Genomic DNA, 23,598 nt, shown 5'->3' on the forward strand with positions numbered 1-23,598 from the left:
TGTAATGTTACGTAATTACTGGCGCGTTCCCGTAAAACGGACGGGAACGCGCCTGGGGTCCCGACTGGAGGAACGGTTCGCTAAGAGACATGAGTGCCGGTAAGACTGGGAGGGCAACGGGTTTGCGTGACGGGGTGCGAAGGCTGTGCAAACAGTGCAACCAGACTGACAGGGTAGCCGGTGTAGCCTTTTTTGGGGATTGCTATGGCTGCGAATAGCGTGGCAGAGGCTGGGCTGGTGTACGTATGTGATAGTGTAAACTACAGCTGAAATGTGCTGTCATTCTGCATAATGTAGTGTTGTTATGGAGATTGTACGTTTTAAGCGTGACCTGTTTATTAGTTGAATTAGTTACAGTATGATACAGTGTTGGCCTGTGTTTTACGTTTTTGACTTACAAATATTGCTACTTTTAGCAGTGGGTTCTGCAGAACAGGTAGCATTAGCATGACTGGAGTGCTGTACAGTAAGTAAAAACGTTATTTCCTTGCCAATGCAGTGGGTATAAATAGATCTTCTAGAGCATGATCATCAATACGTTATTAACAATGTGACTGAACGTTCTTGTGCTTTGTGTGTTTGTGTTTTTATAGTGAGAAGTTAAAGTTAAATTAACCCTGTTACTGTAGAGGGGAAGTCATGTGACAGTGTTAGCACTGGTTAATAATGACTCCAACCAATTTCAGTGCTTCCTATCATCTTGACTACACTGGGAATACATCTTGCTAGTCTTGCACTTACAGTACGCCAATGCAATAGTATACTGTAATTAATCAACAAGCTGTCCTGTTACCGTATTCGCTTATTAGGATATTGCTTCATTTTGAGTCGCAGAGTATTGCCAAAAGTATGAAAAACCACTAGGTTATGTATTTTAGAAATTCTAGCGGTATGTGCATTGCAATTTGAAACTTGTAATATTGTTACATTACCGTGATTCTGTTTGTCCATTTTACTGTAGTACCTGTTCAAGTTTTACAAAGGAAGTCTACAGCCTTTACTGCTATATTTACATAATGTCACAGTTGTCCTCAAAAGTATGACTGCAGCAGAATACTGTATGTTATCAAGGTTATTATTACAATAGTTTGTTCTGTGTGTTTTACTGAACATTCCCACAGTTCTAACCACGAGGCCACTCTGCCTCCCAGTTCCTCTTGTCCAGACTGCAGCTCTGAGTAAATATGTGTGATTGACCTGTCAGGACTCCATGGTGATGAGTGATGACTCATTTCACTGTAGGTTAGGAGGGAAGTGGAGAGTGGATTTACAGCATTGGGTTTTTCAATGGATAGCATTCATTTTTACATTATATTCTGGTAATGTATGAAAACTAGTAAAGCCCCTTAATTAACTTTACTAGCCATTGCTTACCAGTGACATTAACAATTGTATTTTTCCTTTAACAAAAGGGTGCAAATTCTGCCATTACTACTGTTGGCAGTGTTATACACAATGGAGGTCCCACTATTGTTCTGCTAACCTGCAGTATGTTTTGTTTCTGTATGTGAGTTTTACCAGTATTCTAATCCAGATCCAACCTCTTAACCTGCTAATGAGTGACCAATCCCAGTCTAATACAGTCTGCTATGTGGTGTTTAATGACAGGCAGGAAGGTGGCAGCCCAAGTAGACTGCAGATAGCTCCTTGAGTCACCAGCAGGACTGTTTCCTGTCTTGTGAAAGAGAGACTGCTTACAAAATGGACAGGTTTCCAGAACCAAAGAATCTTCTATAACAATGCAAGCAGCCAGTGGCCCTAGAGTAGCAACGCAATGACTGAAAAATGGCAGCTACAAGGGGGTGGAATGGTGCCACAGTGGGGACAGTTCCTTATTGTGTCAAACCACATTCTTGACTTTGCAGGTTAGGAACAGCTGGCCCATCTCAAAAGAAAGAGCAGCTCCCGTTTTGATTAGGAGCTTCCTAGCTGGTCATGTGCTTCCTGTTTCTTAAACCAGTGCAACTCCTGAATCTGCAGTTTTCAAATCTGATCGTAACAGTTTTGGCTTGTTATCCACCCATTGGTCTTCTGCATTGCAGAATCTTTTTCATTCTATTATATTTTTTTGTGCAATATTTAATCGTTCATGTGATTGAACGTGGAGAAGTGACAAAGAGCAGAGGTCAAGGCTACTTCTGTATCATTTTTACCACCTTATTAACACTACTAAATTAAAAACAGTAAACGAAATCAGACGGTTTACGGTTATAGGGTGGACAGAATTGAGACCCTATAGATGCTGGTGGACCCCAGGCAGTATAGAGGGAGACGAGGTCAGTAATATATATAGAATATTGTATGGAGCTATATGATACGAGCTGATATCCACTCCACTAGAGAGGGTTACTGGCCGCTCTGAAAATCAGCTTGTATTCTACATGACATCCTATACTGTATATTTTTCTGATGACTGTATCACATCAATATCAGAATATACTATACTGTATAAAGCAATACAGAACCACTTTCTTTTATAATAAACTCATTATTGTTTATTAGTGTGGTCTGTCTTATTGTAGTACTAATGTTTTAAAAATTGTTTTATACAGCACCTTCTACCTTAGTATGCCTTCCAGCATCTTGCAGTCTTGATATACCCCTGGTTGTTTTAATGGTTGGGGACAGACAGTGCAATACAAGTTCAGATGTGGCTGGAAGGTGCAGTTAGGTAGATTAATAGGTGTCTACCTACCTACGGAGAGGACTAACAAGAAGGATAGACATTACAGTACTAGCTGCACCCCGCTATCCCGACAGTGGTCCATCAGCAGACTCCACGATCGGTGTCAGCTCTGTGATGATGGGCGAGAGACCACACAGAAGATCTCCATTTCCATACTTCAGCAGATCCAACTCTGGCCTGACCTGCAATTAAATCACAGAGATGCGCTCTACAGTTTGAATGCTGTGCTTTTAAGTTGAACTGACAATTCCAGGTCAGTTAAAAATAGAGCTGGGACCGACATGGATTTTTCATACAGTAAACTGAAATTCATCATTTAATCTCAGGAAATCCCGATGGACCTAATTTTAAAGTGAGCTCAAATTTTGCTGCTTTTTTTTTTTTAAATAATAATGTTAAAACTATGTTATAATAACATTGTTATAAATCTAACAACAACTTAGTGGTTTTGTTTGTCACTTTCAGGAAAAAGAAGGCAATCTTAGTACCATCTTAAAAAATAAGTTCAAACTACAGTCGGCATATCTCTCTGGGTTTGAGCCCTTTGGAAGGAGACAGGTCTGGTGTTTACCCAGCCATCGTGACCGTATTCAATCTCCAGTCCTCTTATCTGTTTTCTGCCTGCTCGCTGCACTTGCACCTTTCAGTCTCTGCATACAATGAAGCTGTCCTCTTCTCTAACTAAGCAAACATGCACTGCTACTGTAACCATCAAAGCCTCCCTCTCGAGAATTTGATTAGAAAAAAATAATCAGGCTTGGACCGTGAAGCGAGCGGCCTAGCCTAGCGATGAGAGCAAAGAAAACGAGGGTCTCTTAGCAACAGGCAGAGAATGGAGTATAATGGAGATGAGAGTGCGTGTAGGGGACTTGAGTGGACAGAGAAACCCACAACCTGCATTTGTATCCAGAACTAGGGTAGAGGTCTGTATCCTTAACCGGCTACAGCATGGAGAAGGGCCATGACAGTGGGCTTCAGCGCTCCCTAACTCGGAGATTGAGGGCAAAAGGTAGGTAGAAAGTGAAGTGTAATTGTATTTGCTGATTTTAGGTTGTTTTTTTTTTATGTATTTCATTATTTGTTTCAAGTTGGTTTGCCAGGAATGGAAAGTTTTCTCATTTTTAATATGTTCCCAGTTTATGGCAGTATATTTTTGTAAAGGTAATACATTTAAAATAGTTGTTAAAGTTTTCCAAAGGTTATTCATATGTGTAACATTTCATTAAGTGATTTAAAATAAGTTTTTTTTTTTTTTTTTTTTTTTTTTTTTTTTTTTAAGCATTAGCAACACATTGTGTACCACACTGGAGCTTTAGAAAGTTAACATTACTGGTACCCTGTTACTTCCAGTACTAAAAGTAAATCCAAGAGCTCCACAGCCTAACATTTATAGGACTCAGCAATGATGAAGATGCAAGCCGAAACGTTTGTCTACTTGACGTGATTTCTTACAAGAACACTAAGATCTGGTACAGGTTATACAATACGCGGAATGCGTGTATATATATATATATATATATATATATATATATATATATATATATATATATTGGGGGGACAGATTTCTTTATGTTTCGAGGCAATTTGCACCATTTTTTGGTGAAAGGAAAATCAGATTAATGTTATCAAACTAGAAACAAACCGCTTCATTTATGCAGTCAAAAATCCGATCATTAGCAGTTTTGAAACATAAACAGCTGGATTTCCCCCTTGTTAAACGTGGCCCTCTGCCGCTTTATTTTAAATCCCCCAGGGTCTGTACACGACACAAAGCGCTTTAACGCACTCGCGTTGTTGTTACTTATATTATTAATACTGTATTGAGCAAACTAACCAGTTTTGCAAGCACATGTGGCGGTGTATACACGCCATGTTAAAAAATTAATGTTTAAAAAAACAGATGCTATGCGGAGGGGGTGTGGCCAAGTTCCAGCTTTAGTCGAACGGCGAGGTGAAGAATAGAACAGGACAGGTAGGGCGGGTTTTTCAGCGTTACAATGCTGGCACGGCGCAGTGTATGGGGTTGGGGAGGCGAGAGTTAGGAAGGTGGGTTGACTGCAGCAGGTGTGTCGTTGTTGGATAAAACTGGGAGCGAGAGAGCGACGGAGAGAACTGAGCCACGTCAGGTAAGAAACGGAGGTGACAGGACTGCTTTCAACAGGTGTATGAGAGGCACTATTGCTGTTTGGGATTATGTAAAGTAACCATTGCGCTTTTACTTGAACGGAGCAGGACATTATTTTGCCATTAGCCACGCTGGTGTATTTACTTATAACTGGTTGGTTTCGGTTGCTGTTCATAGTCGTCTTCGTTATTAAACGTGTTGCATTTGATAATAACACAGTGTGTTTATTAAATTTTCAATTTCCTGGTATCGTGAAGTAGGAGACATGGTTAAACAGTATATCTAATGCGAGGTTATACCACTGCGGCCTTATCAAAGATAAGAAGACCACATATTTTAAATGTGTGGAATAGCATACAGATTTTAAAACAGAATACAAATTATAAAAGAAAGTTGTTTTTGGAATTGGGGGAAAAAAAAAAAAAAAAAACCCTGCTGTGTTTTGTTATTGGCAAGACTGGATGGAAATGGTGTTGTTCACTAGACTGTCAGTGGCTGCTTTCTTGTAAAGTTTGATTTTTTGTTTGTTATAAAAGGCGATAGCAAACAGATGCCTATATTCAAAGGAGCCTCTAACACGCGTATACCAACGGTGGCTGTAGAAATAGGGGCATATTGTAACTTTAAATTGGCATTGGTAGTCATTAAATTACACTGTGTAACAATTTTTTTTTTGTTCCTGGGTAGTAAGTGTTATTTCCTAATTGCTTATGCCTCAAAAGTATAGAACATGGCTATTATTCCCCACAAACTTTGCTTTTGTGACCAGGACAGTGATATTTCAAAATATCACTATTTCCAATGGGAAAATGGGCAAATGTGTGTGCTTTTCGTTCACATAAAGTCAGAAAAAAAACATATGAATCCAAATTAACATGTATTTATACTTAAGTAAAACAAAGATGACTACAAAAGATTTAGAAGTGAGTAGTTTTTCGAGATTTACAATTATACTGTATTATATAAATATTTGTATTACTTTTAGTATAAATAAGTGTTAATTTCAACCACTATACAAAGAATCTCAACAAACTCTGTGCTTCCTAGTTGCTGCTATTATATTTTCTGTGCTTAAAGTACTTAGTCAGTGTCCTTTCTAATCACAAGCCAGTTTGTTGCAGGTTTCATAGTTTATGACAATCCTAAAATCAGGGAAACGCAGCCTTGAAATGGGGCTTTTCATGAGATTTCATTTTAAGGGTCAATGTTGTTAATGAATTTGTGTCCTTGTTATGGAGCTACAGCGCTGTCTCTGCAGTGCAATTAGTGTGACAGAGCAGTAATACTGATTTTTCAGTCACTTTACAATCAGGTTCAGGATAACCCTTCTACTGCTGGGCAGTTTTTACCCAATGCAAAATAGCGTGCTGTTAAGAGTCATTGAAATACATAATCGCATCCATATTTTCTAGAATGGTTTGAGATTGAACATCACAGTGTTTTGCAGCAGGTAAAAGTGCTGTTTTCTTTTTGATTTATTTATGACAAGATAATATTTGCACCACAGTGCAACACCCAGATAAGGCAGTTGGCGTTCTACCTTTGTGATGGGGCAAATAAAAAAAAAAAAGTGTGGTTCTGGTTACGCTGGAAAAATAATCAGGGTAGGTAGGTTGGTAAAATGTTTTTATTTTTTTATTTCTCGAACAAGCAGTGTGTGCATGGTAAAAGTGGCAAGTGATAGTTTTACAGTACATTGTTAATAGGTACCACTGTTGTACTTTCATTAGTAACACTGTCAGCTAGCTTCAGTCTCCCACCATCTCCCCCTTTCTCCATCTCACAGCTGGCTCAGTCTCATTTTGAGGGTGCATCTTCATTAATAAACTTTCCGCCTGCCTTGTTTTATGCTTTAGATAGGTAGCTCTAAGGAGTGAAGCCACTGTGACTAAAATATAGCAGCGTCATTACTGCAACACTTATTGACTGTCAATAAATTCTTTTCTACACTGTGAAAAATATTTGCCTATAAAACATCTGTTGTAAATAAAGTAATTTTTGTAGTAGAGGGGGAAAAAAGAAAGAAAATAGATGATAGTCTATTGAAAATAACATCTGCAATAATTTTATTCTTGATAGAGTGCAGAAAATAACTATAAACAGCTGTGGCAGTGAATTAACAAAGTTCTGAAACAGTTTTAGCTTTAAAACTCCTACATAAGTGTATTTTCTTTTGTGCATTTTCATACTGTAACATATTAAACTGCATGAATATCACTTTGCATGTCAGGCTTAACATCAGGACCCGTGATTATTAATATTATCATGGTACTTGTGTTTAGACACAGCTTTTGTTTAAAGAGTGCACCTTGTTTGTATTATAGAAACATGATTTACAATTATGTATTTGCAAGTAACATTAATATCGCAAATATATGCAATATTTCAATTTTGACAAATGAAAAATGGCAGATTAACCAGGTCAAACTGAACTAGTATTCATATACAGTAAAACATTGCAAATCAGAACGTCAATAAGTTCATGACCCCAGTGGTTTCCCAGCACTGTACTGGGCTCGCTGCTTGCCGAGCTGAATTATAGCATTCTGCAAAACACATCCTTTGCAGGTAGAAAAAATAGGGTCGGTCGGGTGACCTGGATCACACTTTTATTTTTATTTGGCCTCACCATGGTAAATTCATTATGGAGTCCTCAGTTGACACACAAGTCTAGTGTGAGTTTCAAGTCATGGTATATTAAATATTTAAATCATGAAATATGGGTTGGCAAGTTTGTTACTATCTTTAAATAGGTTAGATACAATACATCTGAACACCTACAATGTCTAAGTTTCTTTGTCATACATTTACTTGTTCCTGATGCTCAGACAGTGGCACTGAAACAGTTTTTAAAGTGGGGGTGCTGAAAGCCATTGAACAAAACTGTAACCCTTGTATATGATGGAAGCCATGCAAAGCCAAGGGTGTGAGGCTACACCCCCAGCACCCCTAGTTCCAGCACCCTTGTCCTCAGATAGACTATCGCAGTCTGAGACCTTAGCATCCCTGCCAGTGTGGATGCTGTCCCTTGCAGTGGGTCTCAGGTTGTCTAATGGCTCTGTGTTGATGCCCATGTCTTTCAGATAAGGATATGCTGCTTCCTGAGCAGCAGGTTCAGAACCAGCCTTGTTACGGGACCCTGCAGCAGCAGCAGCAGAAGAAGAACACAGAGACCTGCATGGTAATGCTGACTCGACATCAGTGGAACGCGAGTCTGGACCTCGAGATCCATTCCAGTCCAGGTCTTTATTCTAAGCAGCTACTAAATGAGTTCACTGCCTCTTAGCCAGTTCAATTCAATACAACCTGCTTGGAGTAAAAACCTGGACTGGATCTCAATGGCTAGGGTTGAGTACCACTGCTCTGCATTGATTAACAGCTCCTACCTCCAGAAAAAACACAAATGGCTTTGATTTAAATAATATACTGTTTTAAAAATCTCAACTGCAGTAATTGAGAATATGTACTGTCGAGTGCCAGAGAAATAAACCGAGAGTGGTACTAATAACAAGCAAATAAATAACATCCTGAAGAATTTAGAGTCTGATAGCTCTGTAAAAGTTTAGTGAGTTTTATGTCCGCTGTTCAACCCACTTGCTTCCAAGATAAGGTCACGTATAGATCAGAGATGGTTTGCAAACAGGCAGTGAGTTTCTGTTCTGTGTCACAAGAATCCGGTTAAGCAGTGGAATGTGATGTGATGGAGCATTCTTATGAAACGCAGAAAGCCTGATCGTTTATCAGTCAGGAGCAAAGAGACACGTCTTTATTTGCTGTAAAGTTATAATATGAAACTCCTGATCAGATGCTCCAGGGGCATTTTATTGACGTGATTTGCAAATTTTGCTTTTAGCCACACATTTGTCCGAGCTGGTAATGTGACTGAACTTTAATAAAAACAAGTTTTGCATTTCAGAGAAGCTGATAAATGTAATTTGACATGTGTGTGGGTGGGGGGGGGTGGGGTGGGGTGGGGTGGGGGGGGGGCCACCGCAGGTGGCGCGCGCACACACCTCGTTTAGCCATGTGTTTATTGTAAGTTACTGCAACTTAATGTTTTAGCCACAAAATTTGTAATATTAAATCACAGATATTTAAGTCTGTGAAGCAGGTCCCGCTGTTCACAAAGTATCTTCGACTTACAGTTACATAAAGTGAACGTGAGAGTAGAGATCTGCACCCGTAGGCATCTTCCAACCCCCAGTGTGTTCCCGTATGGAAGAGTCTGTCACAACCCCAACAGTGTTATACCGCTGCGTTGATTTAATTTTCACCTGTGGATCGCACACACGTATAATCCTACCAATTGGGGACTTGAAACTGTATTGACAGCCCTCTAAATTGTTTGGAGGATTTTTTGAGCAAGTGGTTACATGTAAGCAATCATTAAGTGTTTGTGCATAAATAGGAACTAGGATATTGTTAGGAAGCACAGCAGCTTGTTTGCATGTTGTATGAAGAGGATTAGAGAGGCTGGATGTTTAGGGGTTTGCTCATAGACCACAAGTAGCCTTGTAACATAAAATGCCTTCTAGATCTCAGCACCATTCAACAAGTAAAACCTGGTGACAAAGTTTAACTAGAAATACATTTTCACTTGCTTTTTGCTAATTTGATGTTTCCGGGGCATATATTGAAGCAAGCGCAAGGCAAATTCTCAGCAGTCAAAACAGTAACCCTACTAAGAAATAACTTGGTTGCAGATGGCAGCAGCTAAATTAATGTTCCGAGTAGTTTCTAGCTAGTTTTAATTCTCCTTGGAACTTGCTTCATTTATCAGTTTCTTTAACAAATGGTGTTTTCTCCAACCCTGCAACATGTGAAGTATACATCTTACATTAATTGATGCACCCTCCTCCTTTTTTCTACCTGTGTATCCTGACCCCATGTTCCCCTGTGTTCTCGTTGTTGCCAGGATGTGTGTGGGTACCAGAGGGTGCTATGGCGGGTCGTCCTGTGCCACCTCTTCACCCTGCTCACCGTCGGCCTCCCGCTCATCGTCTTCCACTGGAGGCCCAAGCTGGGCGTGCAAGCAAAGTGCCGTGCCTGCCCCCTGTACCAGGCAGACTGCATTATCATCCGGGTAAGAGCACCATGGTGATGGGGGAGAACGTTCACTGCAGCCTGGAAGACTGAGATAAAATACAAAATTGAATGTGTACTAGTTGTTATCTCATTCTGCTACATGACGTGAGAGAGCTCGGAGTGTACCTGGGTCTCAGTACAGTATGTAGTAGCTGAACCAGGGAACCAGTTAAGACCGGTTCGATCCCCTTGCTTCTCTGCCTTTAGATATCTTGGAGTTCTGTTCTACGCCATGTCTATTTTATTGTTGCGATTTATCTGTTAATTTGTGCCTCAGTTTAAGTATAGGTATCCAAATCATGACGTCGTATATAGGTTGGTCCTTTTTATTATTAACAAATAGATATGTCTTATTTATTCAATTCTTTTATCTCTGTGGGCTGCTGATTAAGTTTGAACCGCACATGTTTTTATTGTGTTGCTTGTGCTTTGCAATTGTCCTTTTATTGTTTTCCAGGACCCCCTTGTAAACAGGGCCTCTGTCTCCGTGGGTAAATAAATGTTATAAGAAGAGATACCCAACACACAAACTATTAGCTCATTATAAATGACAAAAGCGAACATTGAACTCGTGAGGGTTAATGGCTCCTAACTCCCATGCCGTTTCCTGCAGGACTGCTTTGGACAGGTGTTCGCTGTGGATGTGGTGACTGAAGAGGAGGATGAGGGAAGGTGAGAGTTCACACCGCTTTACACAGCACTGTCTTAAACACCTGCCGTTTTTTACACTGTGTTAACATTGTTAAGTATCTTACTAACAATTGGTTACTAGAAATTGTGCAGTCCCATGCTGGTCTGGTTCCCATGGTAACCTTTGTCGTCTGCAGCCTGGAGCAGTTGGAGTCTGAAGTAGATGATTGGCGGGACACGGTGCAGCTCCACAAAGAGGAGGTATGTGGTTTGGGGTGAGGAAGGGGGGGGGGGGGACTTCAGGGAAGTTCAGAATCCGCTACCCCTTCATCGTTGCCTGTTCTCCTCTACGAGGAAATCTGAGGAATACCATCAACTGTGTTAGCGAGAAACCACTCGGAATAATAAGTGAACTGCTCATTCCTTCAGCAAAGTAGTTTCCCGCCATTTGTTACACACAGTACCTAAACATTCATATTGAATGACATCAATCTCTTTATCTTCCTTTAGAAGCGGTTCCTGCGCTACTACGTGTTCGAGGGCCTGCGCTACATTTGGATGGCCAAAAAAGGAGCTTTCTGTAAAGTGAGGTGCGCCGACTCGGCCCTGCTATTTCTCTTGACCGGTTGCTCCCTTGTGTGCTTTGTTGTTGTGTTTTTTAGAGCTGTAAATATAGTTAGGTCACTATGGACCCCTCAGGATCCCCTTGTAAATGTTGAGTCTTTCAGGATTAGCCTTATAAAAGTCTACCACAGTATTTTTGTAGTTTTCCTGCAGTTATACTAACGATTTCCTATTGTTTTTCCTGGTGTGTCATGTTTATTAATATGCTCTTCCATCCCTTGCTGTTCTTTACAATGCTTACCTTTGATTTTATTACACTTTGTAATCCTGGTCAATAAATGTTCCCCCTCTGACTCTGTGCTCTCTACAGCAAGCTGGATGAAAACTGGACCTGCGGGGATATCTACCGTCGCCGAACCGGGCTCAGCAGGCAGGACCAGATAGCCAAGTGAGTGCTGGGAATGGGGCTTGCGCCAGCTTCTCCCATTCAGAAGCTACACGACTTTAGATATTTCACTCTATTCAAGATAATTATGTTTTTTTTGTTTTGTTTTGTTTTTTTGCACAAGAAGTTATTCTTAGGAAGTGCAATACTGCTTACTAACTGTGCCGTGAAGAGGAGTTTAATCACGCTTTTGTACAGCATTATATTCTATGGTGTGGGAGCTTTACGTGCTGTGGTAAAATCAGACCTTATTGCTTAGCTTGACATCGCTAGATCAGGCCTGTGCTGACTGACTGCCTTCTGTCTTTCTGATCCAGACAGAAGGTTTATGGACCAAACCTGATCGACGTGCCAGTGAAATCCTGTCTTCGACTGTTCATTGATGAGGTACGGAGGGGGGGGGGAGGAATCTAGGCTGGAGTTCAGATCTCAGGGCTGGGGAACTCTTCCTCTCTAGGCTGGGGTTCAGATCTCAGGGCTGGGAAACTCTCCCTCTCTAGGCTGGGGTTCATATCTTAGGGCTGGGGAACTTTCCCTCTCCAGGCTGGGGTTCAGATCTCAGGGCTGGGGAATTCCCCCTCTCTAGGCTGGGGTTCAAATTTCTGAGCTAGGATGCCCCATCATGTCCTGTCTGCTTTCTCCACAGGTGCTGAACCCATTCTACATTTTCCAGATTTTCAGTATCACCTTGTGGATGTTTGATAACTATTATTACTACGCTGTGTGCATCCTGTTTATTTCAGCCATCTCCATCGCTCTCTCCCTGTATGAGACCAGGAAGGTAACCATTTCTACTTACATATGTAAATATTAGGCAGTCATTAGTGATGTATTTAGACGAGTGCTCTATCTCCCACAGGTGATACACATGTCACACGAGTTTTACTTCAGTATAAAGAAAAGCGTATCCAATTTTGATATGACTTTAGTTTTTATATTCTCCATAGCTGACCATTAAACTAATAGGAAATACGTTTTTAAAAAATACCTTGCATCCGGCAGTTCCTTTTTAAATAACTTCACGAATAGAACTGCTTGGGTATTGATGTCTTTTTTTTATTTTATTTTCTAACAGCAAAGTACCACTCTGAGAAACATGGCGCAGCTGAAAATCAGTGTAACAGTTTTGAGGTCATCCGGGGGTGAGTTACTCTAATGCTATGCAGAGAATTAAACATGTTACTGATATGATGGGGTTCTTCAACAGTGTTGTCATTGTGCCATTTCAATTTAGAAGTGCACTGAAATCTTGTCTAAAAGACTTCTCAATCTTTTAATACAGTTCAACACTGTCACAGACAAGGTAAGGCTATGGTATGGCCCATAGCAGCCCCTCTATCCTTTCTACTCTACCCTTCTGTTTCATAGTTTGGAATAGCAATGGGTAACCCCATTGTTCCCTGTGAACCTCTAGCATTGATTCATGTTGTAAGGGGCAGGGCTGGAACTGCTCTGAGCATCCCTGTAAGCATCCTTCCTTTCCAGTCTTCAGTCTTCTGACAGTTAGCCAAGCCACCTTCCTCCCAGTCCCTCAGCTATAACCACTAGAGCCACCCTGTCCTTTTGTGATTGTGTGGGCTCAGAGCCTGTACTGTGTTTCCCAGTCCCAAGCCCGCTCTCTCTGTTTCAGTAATGGAGTCGGTGAGCTCCCTTGACCTGGTGCCGGGGGACTGCCTGCTGGTGCCCTCTGATGGGTTGCTCCTGCCCTGTGACGCCGCCCTGCTGGCTGGAGAGTGTATGGTCAATGAGGGCATGCTGACAGGTAAAGATAAATGTGTTGCTCTGACATTTTCTACTGGCCAGCAACACTGGAAGTGTAGATTTTGTGTTTGTCTATCCATAGGGAACTGGTAAAACAGCATATTTCCATGCAATTCCTTATTCTCATCCCTGCAGTGGTATTGGGTTCTGAGGTATTTTTTTGCAGTATTAAGGGGGTGTTTTGTGGCTGCTGTCTCACAGGAGAGAGTGTTCCAGTGATGAAGACCCCCTTACCCTCTGGCTCGCATGCTGCTGGCGTGCAGTACTCCCCCGAAGAACACAAGCGGCACACGCTGTTCTGTGGCACAGAGGTCATCCAGGCTCGGTCCCTGGGCAATGACGGGGTCATCGCCGTGGTAACTCGGACAGGTAACAAGCAGGCACAAATGTGTAAAGTTAATTGGGAGAGCGATACTCAAGGAAGAAGAGTGACTTCCCTCTGATGGTCATACAGACGTGTGGGTCTGAAAACATTAAAATGTAGCCTTATAAGGTTGAGTTTTTACATGTTTAATGAGGTTGTTGCCTTCTAAGCCATGTTTAAAATATCAGTTTGATGCACGTTCTTGTAAATTGAATCCATTCGTGCAAGTATATGTCCAAGTTATCTTGACTTGTGAGTAAGTGGTTTAAATGGTTGGACTGCAGTTTTTTCTGTCAAAGTATCAAACAGCTGTAAGTAGTGTTTATAAAGCCAGTCTAAGCACGAGCCTGTAAAACTCCTATAATTACACTCGCAGGCAGTCTGGAAGTTCAAGCATGTTTTTCTCATTTTCACACTCATTTTGCACTGATGACTTTATTTGTTTACAGTTTAACAAAAACTCCATTTAGGAAAAAATGTAAAATGTATTTTTTTTTTTTTTTTTAATAGTCCACCCCCTGTATATCATCACAGTAATGACAGTAAATTCTAATGCGTCTGGAATATATTTATAGGTTTTATTGTTTTTTCATGTCTTGTATGAATATTTTTCAGGTTTTTATACAGCAAAAGGAGACCTGATCAGCTCCATCCTGTACCCCAAACCCATCAGGTTCAGATTCTATCGAGACTCCATGAAGTTTGTTGGATTTCTCGGTATCCTAGGTACCGTAACTCACTCTTAAATCAATCTGCTGGAAATCAGTTTATTAGCAACATCAAGCATATGTTTGCTGACTTTGAGTAACCAAGCCGAAATGTTTCAAATTGTTCTTTTCTTTCTTGTCTGAATTTCAGCTGGGATTGGTACTATTTACAGCCTTGTGACCCTGTACAGGAATAAGGTAACAGCGTTTATTTTTTATTTTCTAATTGTATTATGAAATATATTTGCGCTGCTTGACTGGTCTGGCCCTAAAGCAGCAGCTCCTCTTTCCTGTGTCCCCAGTCTCCGTGGAACAGTATAATTATCCATGCGCTGGACCTGATCACCATCGTGGTGCCCCCAGCTCTGCCTGCTGCCATGACTGCGGGCACCATCTACTCGCAGAACCGGCTGAAGAAGCACGGGGTGTTCTGTATCAGCCCGCCACGCATCAACGTCTGTGGCAAGATCAAACTCTTCTGCTTCGATAAGGTGAGCCGCGAATGAAACTCGCACTAGCCCTGCACACAGTCCTGGGGTTCAGAACTCCTCTGGGTTTGTAGTTATTTATTTGGCAGGCGCCTTTTATCCAACACGACTTACAGGTAATGCAGGGCAGTACAGGGTTACAATGCAAGGTTAATATTTAAATACAGTATAGTTTACAGTAAGTGCAGTAATACGAATAGAATACAATACGAAATGGGATGCAACAAATTAGGATAACAAGTTATATCTACAGTGTCATTGTAGTGCAATAATACAGTAGCTGGGGATCCAGTAACATGGTGCTTAGGTAAGGCAAGTCCAGTGCAGAGTAGGAGGGGTAGATCAAGAGTCCTTTAAGTGCTTCTGGACAGGTGGGTGTTGAGGAGGCTGTGGAAGGCATGGAAGAGATGGAGCAGTCCATAGTTCTCCGGTAGCTGGTTCCACCACAGAGGGGCTAGGGAAGAGAAGGAGCAGGCACTGGAGGATGGAGAATTCATGCAGCTATTAGGAATGAACAAAATATTCCTTGCTGCTGATCATTTAAATGATATACTTAACTGAGTGTAGCAGAAACACAGCACTGGGAGCAGTTTTAAGCCGTGAATCTGTACTAAAAATGCCCTGTCTAGTCTTTTGTTTTATTTTATACTTTGGTCCGGGCACAGCTGTTCATGTTTTAAGCACTTCACAGGATTGTGATATTGAAGTTTCTACATCTGCTGTCTGCATGCATTTCCTTCCGGTTGGGTTTATAGGTCAGTTTTGATTAGCGAGAGCATACTGTACTGGAAAATCTTCATTGCTGTGCCTCATACATTAAAAATACTTTTACCTACAGTGGCCCAAATACGTCTTGTGCTAGTTATTCAACCAAGCTTCTATACAGTTTGGCATGGAATGAAGCAGCTTGATTGTCACTTGCGGGGATAGTATTCCACACTCAGCTGGAGTGCTGTGTGCAGGCTGTGTTGACTGTCCCTCTCTGTCTCTCAGACAGGCACGCTGACGGAGGAGGGGCTGGACGTGTGGGGGGTGGTCCCGGGGACGGGGGAGGGGTTTGAGGCGCTGCTCCCCGAGCCCAGGAAGCTCCCCCAGTCCCCGGTGCTGAGCGTGCTGGCGTGCTGCCACTCCGTCACCCTGCTGAATGAGCGGCTCATCGGCGACCCGCTCGACCTCAAGATGATCCACTCCACCGGCTGGGTGAGAAACCTACCTCTGTCTCTGTGGCTTTCTCCAGTCAAACTGTATCTCGCTTCCCTGCTAGTGCTGTGCAGTGAGACTGTATGTGCTCTCTTGCATCCTCTACAGGTGCTTGAGGAACCTGAGGGAGAGGAAGCAGTGGCCAGAGCTGAGCAGGAGTTTGGAATGAAGGTGGTGGGTGTGATGAGACCCCCTGTAGTGGAGCAACAACCCTATGGCATTGTGAGTACCGGATCACAAAGAATACTTCACTGTGTATTCCCTGCGTATCTTGCATATTGTAATGTATAATATCCTCCCCCTGCTTCCACATGATGTCTGTTTCTCCCTCTCCCAGAGCCTGGAGGAGCCCCTGGGGATTGTGAGGCGCTTCCCCTTCTCCTCCAGCCTGCAGAGAATGAGCGTGCTTGTAAAGAGGCCAGCAGGGGGCGCTGTGGAGGCCTACCTCAAGGGGGCGCCAGAGATGGTGGCCAGCCTCTGCAAGAAAGACACAGGTAAGCACTATAGTGAGTGCTTCTGTAACCCTAGAGTCCTGGAAAGGGTGTCCACAGCAACATTGGTAAAATAGTTAAGAAATGGCTTTGACCTTTTCTGATTTGATTATTCCATCTCAAGATCTGGTTATTTGTAAATGTGTTTATTTCACAGGTAGGCCACGTTGACAGTAATGTATGTGTGCTGGGCTTCTATTAGATGCATGCTTACTGTTGGCAACCGCAGTTCAAACTGTGTGATTTATAGGAATATAGGCTGTTAAAAAAAAGCTTTCCAGCAACGTGATGTGTTATTTGCATTGCTTTACTCTGTCTTCCCTCAGTTCCTGCTAATTTCACAGCCACGCTGAAGGAGTTTACTGGAGATGGCTTTCGGGTTCTAGGACTGGCCTATAAGACTGTGAAAACTCAAAGCAGCTTCAAGGAGCTACAAGAGCTAGAGAGGTATGAGTTACTGTGACAGATATGCCAAGCAAAAGCTGAAATTCCTATTTGCCAAACAGTTTTCCTTTAGGACGTGTTTATTAAACAAAAAGGTTTTTTATAAAGGAAATCCACAATGTCCTGGATCTAATATCGTGGGGGGCTGGTTCTGTGCTCCTGTGAATGAAGGGCGTCTCTGCTTGTGCCTGTCCCCAGGGAGAGAGTGGAGAGTGGGATGGTGTTCCTGGGATTCCTGGTGATGAGGAACCTGCTGAAACCGGAGACCAGACCTGTGATCGCCACGCTGCGAAATGCCAACATCCGCACAGTCATGGTGACGGGTAGGAACGTACTGCCTTCCAGGAGACAAGAGTTCTGGCTAGTCAGTGATCAGCTCCTCACAAGAGGAAACAAATGCACTGACAAAGGCACTCGCCAAAGAGGTCCCCCCTGTCCGGTTCATAGGACTTCTTGCTAGCTCTGTATAAAACCTTTTATTAGGTGTAACTGTCTCTGCTTAATGGGTGAGATCAAGGTTATTGGAAAATCAATTAATTTCACCAAACTAGCAATAAACAACTTGGGGTTGCTTTCTGGCCGCAGAGCAAATTGAACATAAAGGTAAATACAGTTTATTAACAGGGGCGTTGCTTCTCCACCTCCAGCTTGGATAAATGTGTTTCTGTGCTCCCTGCCTTGCAGGAGACAACATCCTGACTGCAGTCAACGTGGCCCGCAACTGTGGCATGGTGGCCCCCAGGGAGAGGCTCATCTTCGTCCACGCCTCACCTCCCTCCCGCCATAGTCCAGCCACCCTCAAGTTCCTGCTGGCAGAGTCAGGAGCTGGGGGACAGGACAGCACAGAGATCATCACACAGGTACCCTCCGCCCTGCCTCTTGAAATCAGACCTACATTGGATACAGTGCCATTCTCACCGCCAGCCCTTTTATTATGCATTTGAAGACATTTTCTTCACTTTGTACAACACCACAGAGCTGCAGCCTGCAGCAATACACACCTACTGGTCAATCATTCTACTTTTCAGCACAGCCAAAGCCTCTTTCTAAGAGCACTTCTAAACACATCCTGTTTCCTACACAGAGATCATTGGGGAGATAATACAGGCTAATAAATTAGGTGGGTTAACAAGGGTGTTATAATTTCTAATCCTTAAAGGGATACACATTTTTTAAAAGTGAATACCATGCTCTACCCACCCCCCTCTCTCTCTCCTCTGTATCCCCCCAAGGGCCTGTATCAGCAGGGCAGCCGCTTCCTGGATCAGGGGCCCTACCACCTGGCCCTCAACGGGAAGTCTTTTGCTGCGGTGTGTGAACATTTCCCAGAGATCCTGCCTCAGGTGAGCTGCTTCACTGCTTACTGGAAACTCTAGGATTGAACGTGTACACATTGCAAATGTCAGCCTCAAATCAGAAGCCCCCCATCAGTATTTTATAAATCACTGCAATGTTTATCTGTTCTTGTTTTTAACACAAAGTTTGGAAGAGCTGAAAGATGAGGCCTCTGGGAGCCATTAATATATAAACCTGTCTGTACATCGGCTGTGATTCGTATGATATTGTAGGATTGTAGGTTGCAGTGTTCAAGCAGTCTCCCCTGTGATTCCTATGATATTGTAGGGTGCGGTCTCCCCTGTGAATCGTATGATATTGTAGGGTTGTAGATTGCAGTGTTCAAGCCATCTGCCCCCTCCTGTCTCGTTGCAGATCCTGCTCAAGGGAACGATCTTTGCACGGATGGCTCCTGATCAGAAGACTCAGCTGGTGCAGGGGTTGCAGGAAATCAAGTGAGTGCCCTAGTGATGAAGCCAATGAATGTGGGGCTGTGTGTGTGCGTGTGTGTGTGTGTCTCAGACGATTGCCTCTCCTTGCAGTTACTGTGCAGGCATATGCAGCGATGGAGCCTATGACTGTGGTGTTCTGTGTCTGTCTTGTCTGTCTCACCATTGCCTGTCCTTGTAGTTACTGCGTGGGGATGTGCGGGGACGGAGCTAACGACTGCGGTGCTCTGAAAGCAGCAGATGCTGGGATCTCCTTATCCGAGGCTGAGGCCTCTGTCGCCTCCCCCTTCACCTCCAAGATTGACAACATCGAGTGCGTACCGCTCATCATCCGGTGAGTAGCCCTGCCTTTCACTGCCATGCTGGTCATAGCCATTCCTATGACACTAGACACATGGTATTCTTGTGAGCTCTAGTTGGTGATACTAAAAGAGAATTGAGTTATGAAGATTTATCAACATCAGCAGAGGATGGACAGACTTGCAGTGATCAGTCCCTTTATTAACAAAACTTTAACAATCTTCCCCCAAGCGGTTCTTTCTGGAGGTTTGCATGTGTGTGCTTTTATGAAAATGCTGCATTCCGCATATTTTGCAATTTCAAGAGATTATATTGCTGTGCTGTCAGTGTGCTTGTATTTCCCTCTGTATCGGAGTGCTGTGTGGTTCATTCTCTGCCCCTGCCTGTCTCTTCAGGGAAGGCCGCTGCTCCCTCGTCACCTCGTTCGGCCTCTTCAAGTACATGGCCCTGTACAGCCTCATCCAGTTTGTCTCGGTGCTCATCCTGTATTCTGTGAGTATCTGCAATGCGTAGGCTATACTATTTCAATTGAATTAAGAAATGCACTAAACTTTGGGCTTGTCTATTCAAGCTTAGTAGCAAAGGGTGGATTTTAAGATTAAATGTATTAAAATAAAAAATATATTTATTGTATTTGTGATTAATGTTGTTCAAGTATTGTCCACCGGGGGGAGTATTCTCCTTAAGTAAATTATTTTGAAAATGTGCTTTCAATACAACTGCATATCCAGAGGAATAAATATCATTGCTTTAAAAGTTTAATTTGTTTTAAATGGCTAGCTAACTGGTGTTCGGATATGGAGTCATCAAAATTAGACTTATTAAATGGAGGTGATATGATAGTAATTGGAAATGAATCCAGATCATTTTTAGCTACTGTTTGAATAGCAGTAGAAGTTACTATTCTGTGAACACTTTGTTTCCTTTCCATTATTTAAGAACATGTGAATGTCACTTCTATTGAATTATGATTAGACCACTGCAGTAGCGTCTCTCGTTCTGGCTGTTTATATCACTGTGTCTGTCCCAGCTGAACACGAACCTGGGTGACCTGCAGTTCCTGTACTTCGACCTGGTCATCACCACCTCCGTGGCCATCCTGATGGGCAAAACTGGCCCTGCCAAGGAGCTGTGTGCCCAGAGGCCCCAAGGCAGCCTCATTAACATCTCTGTGCTGGGCAGTCTGCTGCTGCAGACCTGCCTGTCTGTCATCATCCAGATCAGCACCCTCTTCATCACCCAGACCCAGGACTGGTGAGGATCCTCACCCACCTGCTGAGCCCAATACAGCTCCCCTGTACATTTGCACTGCCCATGTAGGCACCTGCTGATCCTACTACAGCTGTCCTGTTTTGTGGCTCTAACTCTTGAAGGGAATGTCGAATGAAGTTTATAACAGCCTTGGTTTCGTAAACAGTACTCCAGACAAGTAAGAGATGTTCAGAGCTGTTTCTGTGAAGCATGTGTTATGCAGGCACTCAGCGACTGGCCTGTATTGGTGTCTGTGATGATCAGACATCATAATGGATAGACGGAGGGTGTTCTTCTAAATGCTTTTCTCTCCCTTTGCTCCTGTAGGTTCGTTCCTCTGAACTCTACGGTTATGTTTCCTGAAAACCTGCCTAACTACGAGAACACTGGCATTTTCTGTGTGACAGGGTTCCAGTACCTGATAGTCGCCATTGTCCTATCCAAGGGGTACCCCTTCCGTAAACCCCTCTACACCAATGGTAAGAGTTCTGTTAGAATTTAAACAAGACTCCACTTGTTTCCACCTTTGTGCTGTGATTGGACAGTGCTGTACAGTATCCAACAACCTCTCTCCCTCTCTGTGCTGTGATTGGACAGTGCTGTACAGTATCCAACAACCTCTCTCCCTCTCTTTGATTGGACAGTGCTGTACCTGGTAGTGCTGTGTCTGCTCTCTGCTGTTATGGGCTGGCTCACTCTCTATCCGGTGGGGTTCATGAGGAATGTGCTGCGCCTCAAAGTGTTCCCGCAGATGAACTTCAAGCTGTTGCTGCTGGCGCTGTCTGGACTGAACTTCATCAGCGCTCTCCTGCTTGAGGTCAGTGTGAGATCTGATAGCTACGCCTCACACTTTATATGCTTTACAAACCTGTTGCCACTGTCAGTTAATAGTCATTTCGTTATCATATCCAGTCCACACACACCCCTTTGTCTGTATCTATAACTATATCGTATTGATTTTGAAACGTTGCCCAGCACTAAAAGGCTGTTCATGGTTTTGGCCCTTTCTGTTTAGGTGTTACTTATTAATTACTCTGAAATCTGACAATAATGATCTCTTGTTACTGGTAGATATTCCAATCACTGCCTTCGCTCTTACATTTTTGAAAACCCGATCCTGACGTGATCTTGTTGTGTCAAGTGCATTTCTAAATCTTCCCCGCTATTTTGATGCCTTGCTTTCTCTTCCCACTCAGACTGCCATAGACCACGGCATGCTGAAATGCCTGCGGCGGCTTTGTGGAGAGAGACAGTCCAAGAAGATCCACAAGCAGCTGGAAGCGTCTCTCCGTCAGCAGCCCTCGTGGCCTCCTCTGGACCAAGTCATCCAGGCCAAGGCATGCACTGCCATTGACTGCAGTTAGCCAGCCCGGCTCGGCTCCCCTGCCAGATTCACTAACGACACTTTACATTCTGTTACAACTGGCAGCTTTCGCACAGAGGAGAATTAACAATGGACCCAAATGAAAAAGGGATATCGAATCCATGCTGTTTCCTGTTGCTCAAAACACCAGCTTCATTTGGCTGATCGCTGGACAGCTTATTCACTGGGAAGTTGTGACTGGCCACCATCAATTTCCTCTGTGAAGCATAGCAGTAAACATGGCTGCAATGCTACTGGCTAGGAACTTGAGCAAAAAGCACCTGCACAGAGCTACTGAAACCCAGTAACAAGTGCAAAGAGCCACCACTAAGCAGCCCTTGCCCAAAGCCTTTAAAACCTGAAGCCAGCATAGCCAAAACCATAACATAGCCTGTATAACACTGCTTTTAAAAGAACAGTATTGCCGACGAGGGCACTTTAAAACCTGGATCTTCAATGCTGTTGTGTAAACTTGCACAGTAAAGTTCTCATGAAGGAGCAGTGTAGTGCTTTGATATCGGTTTGACAGTTTTTTTTTTTTAGATGCTGTCAGGACATGGAATAATATCTTACAATAAACAATCGTTTTACTGAACAACTGTGTACAGTACAAGATTTTGTAATACAGTTGTAACCTCTTGTATCCATATATTAATATAGTCTGCTTGAATCGTGTTACAACAATTGGCTGGTAAAGTGAAGTGGACCTCTTTGGAATAAAGTATTTTTGAAATCGTGTTTTTAAGAGCTGTTCGTTTTCAGCTTTAAGGACTGACCCAAAATATTGCTGCAGTTTTGGGAAGTGGTACATGGTTTAATTTTTCTTTAATATAAAATAACAATAAACATATATATTAATAGCAGTAGTGTAGTTTTAAATTGCTAGCTTCTTGTAATGCCAATGCTCTTAATGTCATCTGGTGCTGAAGTGGAACCAGTTTGATGTAGCACTTCCTGTACTGTGATGCACATGAGAAACCGTGGCTTTGGTGGGACCATAAAACTGTAACACAAAACAGGAAGGTGGGGGGGGAGAAAACAAAATGATGCCTTAAAATATAAGTTGTTCTAGCCGAAATGATTATGATAGAAACAATAAAGGCAGCAAAACGGTGTGCTGATAATGTCGTGCTCGAAGAAGGAGAGGTACACTGATGTTAAAATCTTGGTTTTTATTATTACCCCTTTAGCTGGGAAGACTAAATGCCTCCTGTTCTGCCCAGTGTTCCTGTGGCAGGCAGTGCCAGTATGTGGGTAAACTGGTACAGTCGCAGCAATCCCTCAGTTTAAGAGGAACCCCTTTTCTACTTGCAGCCTATTCCTACAAATGTAAACACTTTATTTTTATAGCATAAATACAGTAGGTAGGTATTTATCCTTGTGAAAGCATAGTATTTTTGCACTGTTTTCCCATGGTTACAGTTTACCTGGTTTGCCATGTTAAAATGCTTTACCATACCCTGATAATCTTTACCATGTTCTCCTTTTGGTTTATTGCACTGTGCTGTGCTTTTACTGTGATAAACTTGTAGATGGGTAATTGACATGAAATTACCTACGAATACAATATTGCCTTAATACCTCTTGATAGTAAAAATGTTTATGTTTTATGTTTGATCTACTGTTATCCTTGTGATTTTGTTATTTTATTCATTAATATATTTTATTAATGTATTGGAAATCTATGTATGATGTGTGAATCTGTCCAGTGTGGGGAAATGAGATCCCAGATGTGGTAAATATGAATCCCCTTCTTAAATTATTTGGGTTGTCTCAAGTTTTATTTATTTATAGATTGATTTTACAATAAAAATAAATAAATGATTCTTCATTTGGCCAAAAAATTAGCAAATTTTTGGAAACTTTTTTGTGTTTTTTTAAAAAATTAGTTTTATGAATGTCAAGTTTTT

The 23,598-nt window shown here is 42.5% G+C and overlaps 1 protein-coding gene across 4 annotated transcripts; it reads left to right on the forward strand.

The window, feature by feature from the left end:
* On the forward strand, window positions 1-23,520 carry LOC121329104 (polyamine-transporting ATPase 13A2-like). Of its 4 annotated transcripts, XM_041274444.1 has the most exons (31): window positions 46-99; window positions 3,597-3,695; window positions 7,895-7,992; window positions 9,727-9,894; window positions 10,510-10,568; window positions 10,724-10,787; window positions 11,037-11,116; window positions 11,461-11,538; window positions 11,853-11,922; window positions 12,182-12,316; window positions 12,611-12,677; window positions 12,818-12,838; window positions 13,166-13,297; window positions 13,498-13,665; window positions 14,276-14,386; window positions 14,519-14,565; window positions 14,670-14,858; window positions 15,849-16,055; window positions 16,164-16,277; window positions 16,393-16,549; window positions 16,873-16,993; window positions 17,189-17,313; window positions 17,675-17,850; window positions 18,223-18,333; window positions 18,701-18,780; window positions 18,956-19,108; window positions 19,470-19,566; window positions 20,105-20,328; window positions 20,653-20,804; window positions 20,970-21,142; window positions 21,522-23,520. In XM_041274444.1, the coding sequence occupies exons 2-31, from the start codon at window positions 3,635-3,637 to the stop codon at window positions 21,687-21,689; spliced, it is 3,606 nt and encodes a 1,201-aa protein (XP_041130378.1). In that variant the 5' UTR covers window positions 46-99; window positions 3,597-3,634; the 3' UTR covers window positions 21,690-23,520. The 4 variants fall into 4 exon arrangements, with proteins under 4 accessions (XP_041130380.1, XP_041130378.1, XP_041130379.1 ...); XM_041274446.1 differs by lacking the exon at window positions 3,597-3,695 and having other exon boundaries at window positions 1-99; XM_041274445.1 differs by lacking the exon at window positions 12,818-12,838.
* Window positions 23,521-23,598: the final 78 nt, after the last annotated feature.

Source organism: Polyodon spathula, chromosome 16 (genome assembly GCF_017654505.1).
Source record: "Polyodon spathula isolate WHYD16114869_AA chromosome 16, ASM1765450v1, whole genome shotgun sequence".
Lineage (NCBI taxonomy): Eukaryota > Metazoa > Chordata > Actinopteri > Acipenseriformes > Polyodontidae > Polyodon > Polyodon spathula.

Bases quoted from the DNA above. Each gene is read 5' to 3' on its own strand.
- LOC121329104 (XM_041274444.1), top strand. From the start codon at position 3,635: ATGGAGAAGGGCCATGACAGTGGGCTTCAGCGCTCCCTAACTCGGAGA. The intron at 10,569-10,723 runs GTGAGAGTTCAC...TGTCGTCTGCAG, and splicing joins GAAGAGGAGGATGAGGGAAG to CCTGGAGCAGTTGGAGTCTG. The intron at 16,550-16,872 runs GTAAGCACTATA...GTCTTCCCTCAG, and splicing joins CCTCTGCAAGAAAGACACAG to TTCCTGCTAATTTCACAGCC.